Source organism: Daphnia pulex, chromosome 3 (genome assembly GCF_021134715.1).
Source record: "Daphnia pulex isolate KAP4 chromosome 3, ASM2113471v1".
Taxonomy (NCBI): Eukaryota; Metazoa; Arthropoda; class Branchiopoda; order Diplostraca; family Daphniidae; genus Daphnia; species Daphnia pulex.
Genome location: NC_060019.1, coordinates 10,892,057 through 10,908,808, shown reverse-complemented (window position 1 = coordinate 10,908,808; position 16,752 = coordinate 10,892,057). Strand labels below are relative to the sequence as shown.

General features: G+C 41.2%; 6 protein-coding genes across 6 annotated transcripts; 4 read left to right on the top strand and 2 right to left on the bottom strand.

The window, feature by feature from the left end:
• The first annotated feature begins 31 nt into the window (after positions 1-31).
• LOC124191200 (40S ribosomal protein S3a-like) lies at positions 32-1,417 on the top strand. Its single transcript, XM_046584255.1, has 5 exons — positions 32-198; positions 379-482; positions 543-661; positions 751-1,021; positions 1,083-1,417. Exons 1-5 carry the CDS (start codon positions 137-139, stop codon positions 1,328-1,330), a joined length of 804 nt encoding a protein of 267 aa, XP_046440211.1. The 5' UTR covers positions 32-136; the 3' UTR covers positions 1,331-1,417.
• Positions 1,418-1,872: 455 nt separating this feature from the next.
• Positions 1,873-6,487, top strand: LOC124191167 (microsomal triglyceride transfer protein large subunit-like). The gene is made up of 18 exons (XM_046584204.1): positions 1,873-2,037; positions 2,102-2,203; positions 2,457-2,480; positions 2,554-2,687; positions 2,748-2,822; positions 2,878-3,231; positions 3,303-3,468; positions 3,537-3,691; positions 3,773-3,933; positions 3,994-4,151; positions 4,225-4,343; positions 4,412-4,977; positions 5,042-5,132; positions 5,218-5,375; positions 5,543-5,579; positions 5,663-5,817; positions 5,879-6,046; positions 6,106-6,487. The coding sequence occupies exons 2-18, from the start codon at positions 2,158-2,160 to the stop codon at positions 6,275-6,277; spliced, it is 2,739 nt and encodes a 912-aa protein (XP_046440160.1). The 5' UTR covers positions 1,873-2,037; positions 2,102-2,157; the 3' UTR covers positions 6,278-6,487.
• Positions 6,471-7,234, bottom strand: LOC124191205 (cytosolic iron-sulfur assembly component 2B-like). Its single transcript, XM_046584263.1, has 3 exons — positions 6,989-7,234; positions 6,844-6,923; positions 6,471-6,779 (listed from the first exon to the last, which is right to left on the bottom strand). Exons 1-3 carry the CDS (start codon positions 7,110-7,112, stop codon positions 6,507-6,509), a joined length of 477 nt encoding a protein of 158 aa, XP_046440219.1. The 5' UTR covers positions 7,113-7,234; the 3' UTR covers positions 6,471-6,506.
• A 181-nt stretch (positions 7,235-7,415) lies between these two features.
• Positions 7,416-11,874, top strand: LOC124191163 (sterol regulatory element-binding protein cleavage-activating protein-like). Its single transcript, XM_046584199.1, has 2 exons — positions 7,416-7,514; positions 7,592-11,874. The coding sequence occupies exon 2, from the start codon at positions 7,719-7,721 to the stop codon at positions 11,646-11,648; it is 3,930 nt and encodes a 1,309-aa protein (XP_046440155.1). The 5' UTR covers positions 7,416-7,514; positions 7,592-7,718; the 3' UTR covers positions 11,649-11,874.
• A 106-nt stretch (positions 11,875-11,980) lies between these two features.
• Positions 11,981-13,610, top strand: LOC124191196 (geranylgeranyl transferase type-2 subunit beta-like). The gene is made up of 6 exons (XM_046584250.1): positions 11,981-12,201; positions 12,284-12,592; positions 12,653-12,811; positions 12,880-12,986; positions 13,057-13,163; positions 13,235-13,610. The coding sequence occupies exons 1-6, from the start codon at positions 12,199-12,201 to the stop codon at positions 13,549-13,551; spliced, it is 1,002 nt and encodes a 333-aa protein (XP_046440206.1). The 5' UTR covers positions 11,981-12,198; the 3' UTR covers positions 13,552-13,610.
• A 271-nt stretch (positions 13,611-13,881) lies between these two features.
• On the bottom strand, positions 13,882-16,426 carry LOC124191180. Its single transcript, XM_046584224.1, has 6 exons — positions 15,495-16,426; positions 15,162-15,420; positions 15,000-15,078; positions 14,763-14,923; positions 14,550-14,697; positions 13,882-14,478 (listed from the first exon to the last, which is right to left on the bottom strand). Exons 1-6 carry the CDS (start codon positions 16,161-16,163, stop codon positions 14,049-14,051), a joined length of 1,746 nt encoding a protein of 581 aa, XP_046440180.1. The 5' UTR covers positions 16,164-16,426; the 3' UTR covers positions 13,882-14,048.
• Positions 16,427-16,752: the final 326 nt, after the last annotated feature.

Below are 16,752 nucleotides of genomic sequence, written 5' to 3'. Positions count from 1 at the left end.
TGGATGATCGAAGCAGTTAATATTTTATCCGCTAGTCGAAGTAGTTTCTTTCGTTGCCGCAAGTCGTGCATTGAAGTCTGTGAGGCTCTTTTCCAAGCCAAGTCTTTTCTAATCAACGAGTGCTCCCATATTGAACATGGCTGTTGGAAAGAATAAGGGACTTTCAAAGGGGGGTAAAAAGGGTCTGAAGAAGAAGATGTAAGTAAATTTTTCGTGTTTTTTCTATGTAGGTTCAAAATGTTGATAAGCTTGATGAATTTTCATTTGTGCCTGACGACGGATGTCATTGATTATTTGGGATGTAAACCCGGCGACGTGTTTAGCTGTGCGTACTATTCTGAAGAAAAACTAATTAATTGCTATTTATTACTATTTCAGTATCGACCCTTTCACTCGCAAGGACTGGTATGACATTAAGGCACCGTCTATGTTCGCCGTCCGTCAGGTCGGCAAAACATTGGTTAACAGGACCCAGGGAACACGTAAGACTTGACTTGTATGTCTTTGGAACAATCTCAGGATCTAATTATTGTCTCTTAAAGGTATCGCTTCCGAGGGCTTGAAGGGCCGTGTGTTTGAAGTTTCACTAACTGATCTTCAGAACGAGTCCGATTCCGAGAGGGCATTCCGCAAGTTCAAGCTCATCTCCGAAGATGTTCAGGTAAGAAAGTTTGATGCATTATAATGACTTGAGTCCTTCTCATTTAGATATGCACATATCTACAAGTTTGTTTGTTTTAATTGTTGTAGGGCCGCAACTTGTTGACCAACTTCCATGGTATGGATATGACTACTGACAAACTCCGCTCCATGGTCAAGAAATGGCAATCCCTGATTGAAGCCAGTGTTGAGGTCAAGACCTCTGATGGTTATCTTCTCCGTGTTTTCTGCATTGGGTTCACCAAGAAGGAAGCTGAATCTACACGAAAGACTTGCTATGCCCAACATGCTCAGATCAAGTCTATCCGCAAGAAGATGGTTGACATCATCACCCGTGAAGTTGGCTCAGTTGACTTGAAAGGTTAGTCAATATTCCTACTCCTATTTAATATTTGAAATTCTAACTTTAATTATATCTGCAGAGGTTGTCAGCAAGTTGATCCCCGACTCCATCAGCAAGGACATTGAGAAGTCCTGCCAGGGCATTTACCCTCTCCATGATGTTAACATCAGGAAAGTCAAAGTCCTCAAGAAGCCCAAATTCGACATCGGTAAACTCCTTGAATTGCACGGAGATGGTGGAAAGTCTGGAGTTGGCGGTGAAGGTGGAGTTTCTGGATCAGTCGACCGACCAGAAGGCTACGAACCCCCTGTCCAAGAGTCCGTTTAATTGAAGAAATGTTTTGCCATCTTCTTGAACTGACATTTGAGACAGCGTGAAGGCGGTGGCCCCAATAAAAAAAAACTTCAAAAAAAATTTCGGTTTATTTCATTTACTATTTTAAAATAAGTTTTTATTGAAAATGGGAGTTTTCTACTGGGAAAGTTACCCTGTATTCAATTTTATTGTTCATTATTTTTGAGAATGAGAAGTAATTCTTCGATATTAGAAGTTAAAATTTGTGGTTGAAATCCTTTCTTTTCAGCGCATATCAGATTTATTTATCAAGTAAAGTTTGATTCATTTCGAAAATATTCGTACCGACATGTATGTAGTTAGTAGTACCTGTTGGTCTGACTAGAGGGTTATGTTTGTAGCAGGCATGCAATATAATACTGTATAGCAACAACCCTTAGGCGGCGATCTTAAAAAAAAAATCAACAAATGTTGTCTAGTCCAGTTTTTTCCAACATTTAAAAGTTTGAATCCCTGAGGAGGTTTGGCGTACGCTTAAGATATTGGCCGAGTGGTAGTGCTAAAGAAATTCTGCTGTGTCATGATTCTCTAAGATAATCGGACGTAGTCTTACTAGACCATGGTTAGTCGGCATCCAGCTGTATTGCTGGAACATCATACTGGCTCTGGTCTCCCACATTTCCTAGCCAGTTTGACGATTTTGTTCGGTGAAACTCATCAACATTTGCCTCAAGCAAGCTGTAAATCAGAGAGCAATTTCTTTTTTATTGGATTCTACACTTAATTTCGTCTACACATTTTTAGATCCCAAGAACAGGAAGTGATTGGCCAAGGTGGTGATTTAATTGAAAGTTTTAAAAATGATTCAGCCAGGGATAACTTTGCTGCTGATTTTGGCTGTGTTCAGTAAGTGTTTATCTTGTTTTCTTATCAATTTTGCCTTCCTCTTGGTGGGTGCTGTCAAATGCCATGACTGGGTTAAGGGTGAAGGTCACATAACAAGTTTTTTTAAAACCAAGCTCGTCTCTAATCAAGTTGGACATTGTGCCATCTGTTTAGTTGGCATAAACTTCCATGTCTTAGCTCAGCAAATTTAATTCATAGCATGTGTTGAAAAATATAATTGCATAATGATAATCATTTTGTTTTATTTTTACAGGTTCCATCTGTCAGCAAGCTCCTGGTAATGTAGAAACCCTTCTCAATTTCCATCTAAAACACACAATTTCATTTTCAAATTTGTATTTTTTTTTTAGCAACCAGCACTAGACAATATGAATTGGGGACCACATATAATTATCACTACACAGCTGCAGTATTATTGAATGAGGCACAGCCACTGTTCTCTCAAAATTCAACTAAAACAAAAGGAACTGATGTGGGATATCAAGTAAAAACTATAAATAATTTTTGACTGAACTACTGCTTTATTTTAAATTGTGTTATGTAGGTTGCAGCAACTGTTGAGTTGACTCCTGTGTGGCAGAACCCATCTAATACTGCCAATATGTTATTTGAGCTCTTGGTAATAGCGTGTAACTAACTCCATCTGGTCATCGTAATAAAAGTTTCTTTTGTAGATGTCTAATCCGAAACTTTCTATTCGGTCCCGTAAAGCCCAACAACCCGACGGATTTGTTGATCACTCATCGCCCTTGGATGATACAGAATCGACCGCCGTGTACATCGACTGGAATGATGGGAAAATCTCTAACATTTACGCTTTCGAGTCGGAATCTATTTCATTGGTCAACTTTAAAAAGGGCATTGCCAGCCTTTTCCAACTCCAAACCTCGGCTGTTGAACTTAACGAACTTGATGCTTCGGGAAGCTGCACCGCTGCCTATACAAATCTTGGTGGCCGATCTTTTCTGAAAATAAAAAACGATTGCCAATTTCAAAGACCGACCACCTCGTTTGCCCAGGCTAAAAAAGTACCGCATATTAATTTTAAAAATTTATGACTTTTGAACTCAAAATAATAGGTTTAATTATTTTATTTTAGATATTGGGTTTATCATCCGTTAGTAGCTATCAAACCAAATACAGTTTTAAAAGTGATTCAGATGTGGTAGACACATTGACGTCAACCGAAGTCCACAGCATCAGAGTAAACCTGCGCTCTCAAGCCGGAGCCTCTGTAGTATCACGTCAATACCTCCGATTAAACGGTATAAATTTTCTGAAAATCAGTTACTAGGATGGGACGTATTTTAAAAGTATATACATTTCATTTCAGGCGAATCCAAATCGAAAAAGAAAATTTCCGCAGTGTCATTGACCAAAGTTATTCAATCCGTTACGATGAATACCAACGTAAATCTCGTCGAGGATAACCTTCAGCTAGTGGAAGAATCATCTGTACTCGCCTGTGAGACCTCATCTTGCAAAAATGTTTGTAATTGTATTACATTATATTTTTTCCATTTCACATCGAAAAATCTGAATGCTCATTTTATTTTTATTTTTTTTTAGCTTAAAAAGGCTGTCAACGAAGTAAGGAAAAACCTCCAAACCTCAAAAGTCGCAACTAGTTTGGGCGCTAGTGCATTCGTCACGCTTTTACCCGTCGTTCGGCAATCGTCCAAAGATGATATTTTGGTTCTGTTAAAAGATTCCAAGAACAAACAAATTTTGTAAGCTTTTACTAACCCTATTTAAGTTATTCCGTGAATGAGCGCGTATTTTTTTTTAAGACCGCAACTGATCGATGTAGTCGCAGCCGCTCAAACCGCTGAAAGCTATGCTGCTGCTTTGGAGGCGATCAACTTTCAGTCTGAAAACATTGATCTGGCTGAGCGATTCTTGCAAGTAGTTTCACTATCGACTCGACCATCTGAATATCTACTTGGCGGTAGTTTATCATTTTTATATTTACTAACATAATTCAGGCACTGGAAATTTTGAAATAACAACTTGTATTTCAGGTTTGTTGAAGTTATCCAAAAAAATCAAGTCAGAAAAACTCAGCGAAACAGCATTGCTGAGCTTGGCTGCGATTACAAAAACTTTTGTTATAAATCAGCAAGAGAAAGCAAGTGACAAGGTATGCATTTTATTTTTATAAATTTCGCATTGTAATATTTAAAGCTTTTACTTTTCCTAATTAAATAGCTAGTTAAAGATATCACCACCTACTTTACGGACAACCTGAAAACTTGTGCCAGCGAAGATTGTAACCAACTTTACATGCGAGTCTTTAAAAACTTGGGCTCGCCAGAAACGCTACCCATTATTTTGACCCACATTGACAGCCAGGATAAGAAGACATCAGTATGGGCAGTTAAAGCTTTAAAAGCTCTTCCCGCTTCCGTCTTCCTCGACGATCGTGTTAAACAAAAATTGGAGATTATTTACTTTCAAGTTGATCGTCCTTACGACTCGAGCGCTCGCACATTGGCATTGGATATGTTGCTCGATCACCAGCCTGACAGCACTTTTCTTATCAACGTCTTGATTTCTCTTTCGATGGGAGGCAGCGAAAATTTGGAGCTAAACACCTACTCACTGCAGCGATTGCAAGAATATGCCGGAAATGACCCAGTTGTCCGTTCTCAGTTGAAGCAAATCTTATCAGACCGACCTTCTCTTAACAATTATCACGTATTCGCCCAGAATGGAATGTCAACGACCTTCTCTCGCGATCTGTATCGCAACGTTGATGGCAATGGAAGCTTTAGGTTAGGTGCAAATTTTGATATTTAACCAAAGTACGCATTCATAGATAACCTTTTATTATTCTAGTTCTTCCACTGAAGCGGCAAACAAAATGATGAAACGCGCCGCTTTTGATGTTTATTTGCGAAACCCCGAAGACACTTTTCAGCTACTCTCGGTATAATTTTGTGAATTGTTATCCACAATATATAAGAAACTAAAATATTTCAAACATCAACTTATAATGGTATGGTAACAAATAGGTCGGACTTTTTACCGGTGGAATGGGTTCTTTGATGGGTTTTTCTACTGAAGGTGACGAAGAAGAACCTACAGCAGGCATGGAAGTCACACTTGCTGGTGTCCAGCTAAGACCTGTTATTTTCTTCTCGGGTCAAAGCGAGCTAATGGGCCATGTCTGGTAAGTGTATATATTTTACTATATTCCATGCTGTTTTGGCAGGTAAACAAAACTAAAAATGCAAATGGAATGCTTATTGGACCTTGAAAAGAAGAGTTTAACCTGGTCCAAATTAGTAAAATTCTAGTAACATAGAACTAATACCATTTGTCATTGCCAATGTCCAGGTCTGGCACAGCATCTGAAAGAACCACAGCCCTACAGGTAGATTACATTTTGTTTTTCAGAGTTTTAAGTATACAGAAACTAAATTCGGTATTGACATTTCTATTGACATTCATAAACAGGCTACTGTGCTGCTTCAGGATTATCGTAATGTCGTACCACTCCAAAGTGGTTTTGTTACTACACTCGACGTGCGTGGTTCTGTCTCTTTTGATTTTGGTGGCGAAATCCAAATCAGTATTTGGAACAGAAATTCTCATTCAGTTGTCGAAGATATGTAAGTCAATTTACAGACTGGATTTCTGATCATAATGATAAAACTCATATTTTCATTTCAGCGCTGCATGGGAGCTAGAGGGGTCATTAAATTTAAACACGCCGTTTGTTAAATCATCTGTTGATTTCACTGTGGGTGCTGAATCTCGGGTCGATTTCGTCAATGATGTTAGCTTTGCTAACGGAATTCTTTTATGCTTGCGTATGGGCCAAGCTGAATTCAACATAGAGTGAGTGTCACAATTATTTTTTCAGCGTCGAACTAACTTAACATCCCTGTGTTGTTTAGTTACACTGTGCAGAAGCGCGAAAGCATTCCGGGAACTAAGCACTGGATTCACAAAAAGAAGAAACGCCAAGATTTCGTCCCAGGTCGCACGTTCAAACTGAATGACCAGAATTCTGGCTTCTGCAATGAAATGTTCCCTGCAGTTGAGAGTACTGGATCATCTTATTTTTAAAAGCAATGTGTTTTTCTTTTTGTTTTTAGGTAAATATTTTAAATGACATAATTGGGGTCCAAAGATGCTCAAATGAAGCAAAGTGGTTTAAAGTAGTTTACAACTTTCATGGTTCTAATTGAATGTAAATGAACAGGGACAATGTAAAGTAATTGTCACTGAATAGATTTGAATGTGTTCCATCAAAATAAACTGCATTTTCATCCATAATGTATTGATCAAATGGTTATTATTCCAAACTTTTTACTAAGCATTGATTAACAACTTCAAGTAGATTGCTGTTTTCCAAAGCGGCTGAGACTCTTTCTTTGTCAGCTAGCTGTTTATTAACAGCTTCCTCTGAAGCATGTGAACCTGGGGAAATGTTTACTTCAACTTTGAACCTAGGTGGTAGAGACCTGAGAAGACACACTTTGATGGACAGTCCTATTAAAGTTGCCATGCTGCAATGAGGGATTGTTGGAGTGTAAAAGACTTTAACACTGCTTTTTTTGTCATCAACCTGTACATACATAAAGGAAATAGAGGTAATGATTTTGTGTGAAATCAGACATTTCATATTTTACTTCTATATTCGTGATTTGTACAACATTCAGTTCTTCAAGTGACATAGGATGCTCAGGATCATTGATATCCCTTAGCAAATCTATAATTATGGAGAGATAAGCGAATTTGTTTAATGATGTATTACGCAAGTGCGAAAGTCTTTACCGAATATTTCCCTCTCATCTATGGGATCCTCTACTGATTCATCTTCTTCTTCACTTGTTATTTCTCTTTTTGTCTTCTTCGTAAATAACTGTGGATTCACATTTTCGATCCCTTTGGAAGTCATTCTTACAATTCAACACTTTGACAAGTTTATCCGACTAATAACGAACGCAATCGCGAAACGAATAACATGCGAATAACTACAAGTAAACAGAACTAGTAACGGCATCTAGCGATACCGATAAATGTTTAGTTGTGTGCGCGGCGGCGGCTGAGTGAACTATTGCGGAATCGGCAATATTTAAAACTAAATAACTTAATAACCATAAAACATATTGGCAAACGAATTTTACTAATTTAACTATTTTTGTAAACAAATTTTAGGACAACTCTGGTAGGTACTGTATTATTTCTTTTCTTGTTTAATTCCACCACCACGTTACAATTTTCTGCACTAGACGCTCCAGTTGTGTCAAGGCATTGATCTTTAGTTGACATGTTTTTCTTTTTTGGGCATTTTCGACAGGTAAATAGAGATTAAAATTGAATCTGCAGCCGGTTTTAAATTAAAAAATCTCTTATTATATTGATTTTCTTGTTTAGGAGAAACGTTTGCTCTCGGAGGTCATTCCCAATATTGCCAATACTGGAAAGTGTGGCGAAATGTCGTGAAATTTATTCACTATTCGTCGTCTACAGTTTGTTTTAATATTTTTGGACTTACTCAAACATGCCTTTTGTTGAGCCACAAATTGGTCATCATCCCGCCGTCAAAGATGTTGATTCGGCTGGACTTGCTAATGGAAGTGGACTGAATTCAAGCACCAAAGGCCTGAGTATACCCGACAGGGTAGCACTCCTCTACTACAAACATGGCCTTCTGTGTTCTAGCTACCCCTGGTGCACAATCATAGTGGCAATTATTATTGTTCTCACTTCGTGTCATCCTTTATTGTCCTTGCCTTTTCCAGGCAATGAACCAGAGGAGATATCTTTCCCGCTTCCAGAGAAAAGAATCTCTTCTGATCTTGAATTTGGAAAAAGCTTTCAGTATCCAACCAGATGGGGAACTCAGCAACCATCTTTTTTCATACAACAAATAGTTGTACGGTCCTCTGTCAATCCATGGACGTCTGATTTGGGCATGATGGATGCTTTTCGAGGCCCATTGAGTGAAGTCTTCAAGCTGCATTCTGATGTAGTGGGTTTCCATTCACCTAGGAGTAACCTGACTCTTAGAGATGTTTGCCTTTACGTGGAGAGTGTGGCCCCTAGAGCTCGTTCGTTTCAACATCTTCTACCCGAATTCAGCTGCATCATTTTGTCGCCGGCCAATTTGTGGAAGCTGGACGAAAATACCTTCCGCAACGACGCTCAGTTCTTAGACACCATATTTTCTTTCAAGAACCCAGTGGTAGAAGTGCGATCAAGTATGGCCGACATACTTTACGGCGTCCCGCTCAAAAATAGTGGATTGAAAAAATTCCCAGTCAAGACTCGTTCTCGCGTCCTTACGTACGCTATCACAATCTTACTTAAAACTCATTCTGAACCGTTTCTTTATGACTTGCGGTTAAAGCTCCGCAATCAATTTCCTCTCCACTCCACCACTCAAGAATCCACATCATCTCGACGCACCATCGTTCACATTTACTATCCCGAACGTTTCAATTATTTGGAGCTCATCCCGCTGACTTTTGTCTACTTAATCCTGTTCCTGTACATTTACTTCTCTGTTCGCAAGATCGAAATGGTTAAATCCAAGTTTGGCATGGCTTTCAGCGCCGTAGTGACAGTGGTAGCATCGCTGGGCATGTCGGTCGGCCTGTGCACGTGGTTCGGATTGCGCTTCACTCTTCAGGGACGAGACATTTTCCCTTATTTAGTGGTGATCGTTGGTCTGGAGAACATCTTAGTTTTGACTCGCTCTGTCGTCTCTACTCCAGCCAATTTGGACGTCAAGATCCGTGTAGCACAGGGACTTAGTCGTGAAGGATGGAACATAACCAAAAATTTGTTAACAGAAGTGACTATTTTGACGGTGGGCTTCTTCACCTTCGTGCCGGCCATTCAAGAATTTTGCCTCTTCGCCGTCGTCGCCCTTCTCTCCGATTTCGTTCTGCAAATGCTGTTCTTCTCCACCGTCCTGTCCATCGACATATTGCGCAAAGAGTTGTCGGAAATTCAGCGCCAACGACGGCAGCTTCAACCTGGTCAGCAGTACCTGTCGACCAACCACACCGTCCATACTCTCAGTTCAGCAGAAAGGGCATTTACGGGGAATGCTGTCCATCCCCACTTGCGCACCCGAGTCCACTCAGCAGCTGTTTCAGCCAAAAATACCCCAACGGCCGTCGTAGCACCATCCTCCTACACGCACAATCGATCAGCTGCGGCCAGAGTACCACGTCGGATAAGGATCGTTCACTTTTGGGCTCGCACGCGTTTGTTTCAGCGTACCTTTATGGTGGGTGTGGTCATATGGATGAGCATTTTCTTTTACAAATACGTAGTGATGGAAAATTTGGCTGATCAATCGGCCGGATGGTCTGTCGAAGCCAATGATTCTTCACAGGTTGAATTTCCAGCACCACATCCTAATCTCAAAGTTTCGTGTTCTGCCGGATCCAACTGTATTGAACCGGAAGAACCAGATCTTTTGAAAGAATCCACGATTCTAGCCAATTCGGCCGCACCAGAACTATCAGTTACGTCATCCAGCGGCAAAGAAGTAATCGATTGGCAGAATCGGTTACAACATCCCAAAAACGTCGAGCTCTGGAGGAGGCTCTCTTATCGCCACTGGCCCGACCTGCTGGACATTTACAATATCTCGTTGGCCGGAAAGTGCATAGCCATGTTGCCTCCGATTCGAATCTCTATCCCAGTCAACCCAGAACGAGTGTCAGAAGTGCGCAACAGTCGCGATGGCGAGTACCTGACGCGATCGCGATGGAAATCTCTGGCATCAGCTCTCGATACGCTTGATGTTCTTGACGGTGACGATAGTGATTTCGGCCTGTCCGGAAGCCATGGTGACGGAAGTATTGGCGGCGGATCAGGCGGAAACGGTGGCTCCGATGAAGACAACAAGACTCCCTACGTTCCTTCGTCGCCCATTCAAATTATTTTAACCACTTTATTAGCCATACCGAGCGTGGTGTTTATCGCCTACGTGACTGTCGTGTTATATCGTTGCATCTGCTCTCGGCACTACGCCGAATGGAGGAGTTCTTCGACTTTCTGGGGCTGGGCCGGCAATGCTGGTGGTGGGTTGACGCAAGAGTCTCGCGAATACTATTCACAGATAGTAGCAGAATCTATGCCTCTCGTTCTCGACGGTCATCGTTCGCCCATCGAATGCATATCCACCGATGGAGATGTCGTGTCGAGTGTCTGCTTGGCCGGCCAGCTCCACATTTGGGACATCCAGACGGGAGATGCCGTAGCTCAAATTGATAGAAACACTTATTTCGCCGCTTTTCAGCAACAAACGTCGCCGGCCTCTCCCAATTTTCCACGCCACGATACTTACTCATCCACTAACGAACTGGGCGGACTGTTGAGTCACGCCGTTTCTAATCCGATTGTATTTAGATCCCCGGGCTCGTTTCATTCTCCTCCGGCCAGCCCTAACAACCTGTCTTGGAAAGACAGAACTAGTCCAACGAGAAATAATAAAACGTCTTACTTTCCATCGCCCGTCTGGTGCATGCAATGCTTCGATGGCCAAGTGGCACTGGGCTGTGCCAACGGACGCATTGAAATTTGGAGCCATAATTCCGGTTTGCGTTGTCTTTACGACGACGGCAGTGGTGTCGGAGTGGCCAAACTCAAAGTTTGTGGCGAGTATCTTCTAGCTGCCCGATTGAATGGAGTCCTGGAGTCGTTCCAGTTTCACGCCGATTTCGACAGTCCTGTGGAAGATGTCAGCCACCACGTTCATTCTCGTCGTGGCGCCGACGAGTACGACGAAGAGGACCGATCATCTCCATTAGCTTTCCGTTTGGTCCGGCTCAACTGGGCTAGAGCTCACCAACAGCCCATCTCAGTGTTGGACGCTTCGGCTAGTGGCAGCCGCGTCGTTACGGGTTCGCTGGATCATTGCCTCAAAGTCTGGCGACTGGAAACCTTGACAGCCCTCTACTGTCTTCACGGGCATCGCGGACCCATCACGGCCATGTTTATCGACGAAGCTTACCCCTGCAGCGCATCGGGAAGCGGAAGTCAAGACGGAATGCTGTGCATGTGGGATCTCTCCAGCGGGACTTGCGTCTACAGTTTGCAGGCTCATGACGGTAGCGTGTCCGTCCTGACTTACACCTCCTCGTACGTCATCAGCTTGGGCGCCGATGACAAGCTGTGCGTTTGGGAGCGATTTCAGGGTCATCTGCTCAATTCTCTTTCCTTGTCCCGTCTGGCTCTGTGCGGCAGTTTAGCTATGCTCAATGATCGGTTACTTGTCACCAGTCGGCAAGGATCCCTGGTCGTCTGGGATGTCCGAACGGGAGAATCGATCCGTGAAGTTCGTCTTGGCGATGCCGACTCGAGTACTTTTGTTCGTAACGTCATGGTCGTCAGAGACAACGTCATCTGTGACTACGGAACGCAGCTTCGCATCGTTTCTTTCCCCATGATTTCCACCCACAAAGTCGAGTAAATTATTGTGAAAAATTGTTAGCTTTTTTTGGTCTTTTTCCTTCCCTTTTTTTCCCCCTTTTTCCTCAGCCTTTTTCATTGTCTTTTTCAGATTCTCTTTTTTTCTTTTACTTTAGCGTGTCACATGTGATTGGGTTTGTGGATGACAACATAGAGGCTATTGAATTCTACAACAAAACATACCAAAACTGTTGCCGATTGAATAAACCGACTTTTTTTCATTGGAATTTGTTTATCCTAGAGATCATGACTTCATTTACGTAAAAATGGTGTCTTCAAAAAATTAAAAATCTTCATTATGTCTTATAATTTCGATGGCGCTACTGTCGCATCGAAAAAGATCCGTCTGCTAGCCCCTTAACAGTCAGCTGCTCATGCTGCTTAACTTACGTCAAAGTGGTCTGTGTGCCTGTGTTTGCAAAATAAATTTTTAATTTCATTGTTAAGAGTGAAAATCCACCAATCCATAATTTTTGGATAGCTTGGAACCTATTATCCACTACCCCTTGCTACCCCTTAACCATTCCCGCGTAACAGATATAATTTCAATTATGGTACGTATATTTAGATGATTATTTTGAGGAAGCCGGTCTCAGTTTTGATATGATAAATGGTTTATTTGAACATGTGAACTAGGCCCTTCTCATGAACGACATAGTGCTACCGAAGGAGGCTGATATACCTAATCTGTTGCTGCCAAAGCATGCAAGTTTCTTGGCAGCATATGGAAACAATAAGGATGATTATGAATTTTGTATGACAGAGTACTTGAGAATGAATGGAATCTATTGGAGTTTAACAGCAATGGATTTGATGGGCAAACTTGGTGAGATGGACAGAGATGGTATTATTTTATTTATAAAGCAATGCCAGCATGAAAATGGAGGTATAGGAGCTAGTGTAGATCATGATCCTCACCTTCTCTACACTTTGAGTGCTGTTCAGGTTGGTAATGAGAGTTGACTCACTTCATATGCATCTGAAAATTGAATTTTTTTTCTTCAGATTTTGTGCCTGTATGATGCACTTGATGCAATCGATTGTGAAAAAATTGTGAATTATGTCAAAAAGTTGCAAAATGATGACGGAAGTTTCTGTGGTGATCAATGGGGTGAGGTTGATACAAGGTTCTCTATGTGTGCAGTTGCATGCTTGGCTCTTTTGGTATGTGGATTTACTGATTGCAATTTTTTTATGATTAACACATATTTTTGTACACATTTTTACTCCAGGGAAGGCTGGATGCTATTAATATTGATAATGCAGTAAATTTTGTAATCTCATGTATGAATTTTGATGGAGGGTTTGGATGCAGACCTGGCTCTGAAAGTCATTCTGGGTAAGTTCTAAGTTGAGATAATTACAAAGGAAGAAATAATACTGTTTCTTTTTTGTGGTTACCTTTTCAGTCAAGTGTATTGCTGTGTTGGTATGCTGTCGATTACAGGTCATTTACATTTGATCAAAGCTGATAGCCTTGGCTGGTGGCTATGTGAACGGCAGTTGCCGAGTGGCGGTAATTACTTTTGTTTTTAGAAATCTTTCAAATAGACGTCTCTTAAACTATGTAACTCAATTGTTATTTAGGTTTGAATGGTCGACCAGAAAAATTGCCGGATGTTTGCTACTCTTGGTGGGTAGTTGCGTCTTTGCGGATTATTGGGCGAGTTGATTGGCTTGATAAGAATCAGTTGAGAAAATTTATTATGGCCTGTCAAGACGTCGAGACAGGCGGATTTAGTGATCGCCCAAATGACATGCCCGATCCATTTCACACCCTCTTTGGTTTAGCGGGTTTATCTCTTCTCGGTGAATCTAGTCTTAAAACTATTAATCCTGTATTCTGTATGCCACAGCAAGTTATTTCCCGGCTGAAAATTCAACCACAGATGTTGTCGTTATAGCAACTTTATGAATTATTGCTTTAATTGTCCTTCAGAATACAAAAAAGGTTTTTGCATAATCGACATCTAACACATGCAAACTACTGAACAAGTCATGCGTAAAACGTAATCTATTTTCGGCACCAGTATTTCCATTACAATGTTGGTTTAAAACAAATTTCAACGTGTTTGGTATCCGTTTAACTCTAATTTACCTGATTTTTTAGTTTCCCTTTTTGACCAGAGATTAAAGGGATGTTCCAACCCTTTTGTTTTTAAATATTTTAGGTGGTTCAGTGGAAGAAATTTTATTTTCTGAGAAATACGCCTTCAAAAAGTGTAAGTGACAACTATTCTTAAACATAATTTATTTTTCATCAAGTGGATTGCAATATAAAATTTGTCAATATTTCTAGAAAGCTCAATGATAGTCTATTCAACACAATAACCACTTTTTGTACCAATCACCACGAGTATGTTTTCGCGCATCTTTAATTGGCATATTTTCCATCCAAATCTTAGGCTGAATGAACCTCGCCTGTATATGCTAAATTGTCTTCTCCAAGGTCTTCTCCATTTTGTTGATATTTGATTGCCTCAATGTTTGAGGGCTTGGAATCGCTGGTCTCAATTGCAGGAGATTCATCCGAAGAAGTTTGGTATGATCGTGAGCGCCAGAACTTCACGGAGCCCGAAGATATTTTTGTCGAATTACTGGTGGCACGTGAAGCAGATTCCTTGATTTTGACCACACGGTCCCTAATCATTTTGTAAACTTCGGTTTTGCAAACGAAAAAGTAAAACATGGCCGGTCCGATCAACATGTAGAGAGAAATACTGAAGATGAGCAATTCGGGAGTGGCATTGTCTGAATCGACTATTTCGTGAACGATTCTCGGTATCGTGTAAAACTGCATCAGTAAGAAGAAACGGAATATCGTCGTAATCCTGCGTAAAAAAAAGGAACGGTAAGCAACATTTGTTACATCACCATGAAACTATTCATATTTAGATATAACCTTTGTTTTTCCAATTTGCTGAGAGCCACGGGCGAAACAGAAGTTTTAAGGAAACGGAGACTTCCATGAACTTTAAGAGCGCTTGGAATGAAGAAAATCAAATTGGCCGTCACCAGAATGACGTTCGGTGTGCTCAGTAAATGTTTGACTGAAAAATAATCCATGTGTGTTAATTTTATTATTGCAGGAAGAAGACGAATAACTGAAATTTACTTATGGGATTTCCAAACCAACAAAGACGGACAGGTGGTCCCAAACTATCACGATAAATAACCACAGCCATTTGTAGTACGAATGGCAATCCCCAAGCGTAGACGGAACACAATACAAAACGGATGAGCAAGTCCCGTCTATTTGATGGTCTGGGACCTGAACTAAAAATAAACAGTTGCATTTGAAAAATAAAATTCCACCAAAAGGAGAGGGCCGTAAAAAAAAGTGAGTTATTACTTTAACTGGTTCCAGATGTTGAATCCCATCACGGTAATCCAGGTTGAGGACGCATACCGAAAATAATTACTAGCAATCGCTAGTGAAGAGAAATTTTTTTGTAAGGATATATAATTAAATAAAATTTTTAATAATAAATTTTAACCTATATGAGATTCTTACTTTTGAAAAAACACCAGGTGTGGGGTTCGGTGGGAAGTGAAAGCAGGATTCCGTATTCGAGTTGTACGATAATCATACAAATCAAGAAGCAGATCATCGAGTACCCCTGGATGTTATCACGAAGTGGAGGGAAGATGGCATAGACGGCCAACGTCAAAATGAGGAAGAAAGCCGAGACGTAATGAAGGTACGAATAGACACCCCACAGGAGATACCGCACCAATTTCATTCTCCACGGCAGGCATATCATGGCAATATCCTAAAGGGGATCAAAAGAAAAAGTTTCTTCATTGTAGTAAATTAACATTTAATAGGACCCTGATATAACTATACCTCTTGGTTTCCCTCAGCATCGACAGCAGTATCAACACAATAATTGTCGGAATGACGCAATACTTTGTACAAGGCTCTTTTCACAACAAAGTAGCCGGATGCGTTGACCTCATATCTGTTATCGACGAACATTTTTGGCACGTAAATGTTGAAATCATATTCGCAAGTCAACGAAGAATTCTCCACGACTTTGAATGGCCATCCGGCCGGAGTAACTATTTTGGAAGCGTTGAAAACTCGATCGTTGGCGATGCACTCCATGATCGAATTGCGTTTGACTGATTGGCCCATCGGACAACATTTTTTCACTTGCGCTGGAGTGCGGCAGTAGGCTACGACAGTCTCGTTACGAACATCATTAAACGCAGTGGAATGAACACAATACTGAGTTATTGTTTGATTGTAGCGAGGTTCTACAATGGCACCGTCGACGGACTGGTTTTCCATTTTGAAAGTTTCCCATCCATCGGAACACTGTAAAAGTGGATCGTTGACTCCGGATTCTTCCTGGTAGGTTTTGAACACCGCGGGATTATCGACGCACTTGCGCAATTCCACGTCCAACACCTGATTTCCAGGGCAGCACTTTTGCGGGAATACTTTGTCTCCGAAGGTTAATTCCGCTAACACGGTTATCACAACGACGCTGGCACACGAAAGTAATCCCATTTTCTCTTCTTTGGTCACCAGATGTAGGCGATCGTTCAAATTGGGGTGCGCTGGAAATTCGGAGGGCTGTGTTTAATCCAGTAGAAACCGGATTGGACCATGATCGCAATTAGTAGACCGCAGCAAACTGGACGAGAAATGGATCAAACGCGTCCGTGTCAGGAGCGAGCACCAGCCGACACATTCGCCCGCGTGGAAGTGTGCTCAAAGACTAAGTATCTTTCTTCAAACGTATTACAATTGAGTTTCTTCACAACGCACGGTCTTCTCCAGCACTTTCGCCCCCTAGCACTATATACTTTGAGCGTGCCCGCAGCTACACACTCTAGTCAAAAGAACGCCCGCTGTATCCCTCAGGTAGGATGGTTGTTGCCGTTCGTTCGAAACGAGCTTAGTCAAGGTTAAAAATCTCCTCACAACGTTTCGGTAACACTAGACAAAGAGCGTAGAACATTCACGTGTTGTTGACGTCACATTTCCTGGATATCTCACGATTTCACGTCCACGAAAATGTCATATTTATTGGTTCACGGAGTAGTACCAGTCTATCATGGGTATCTTTCACACCGTTTCCGGTCTGTCTGTTAAG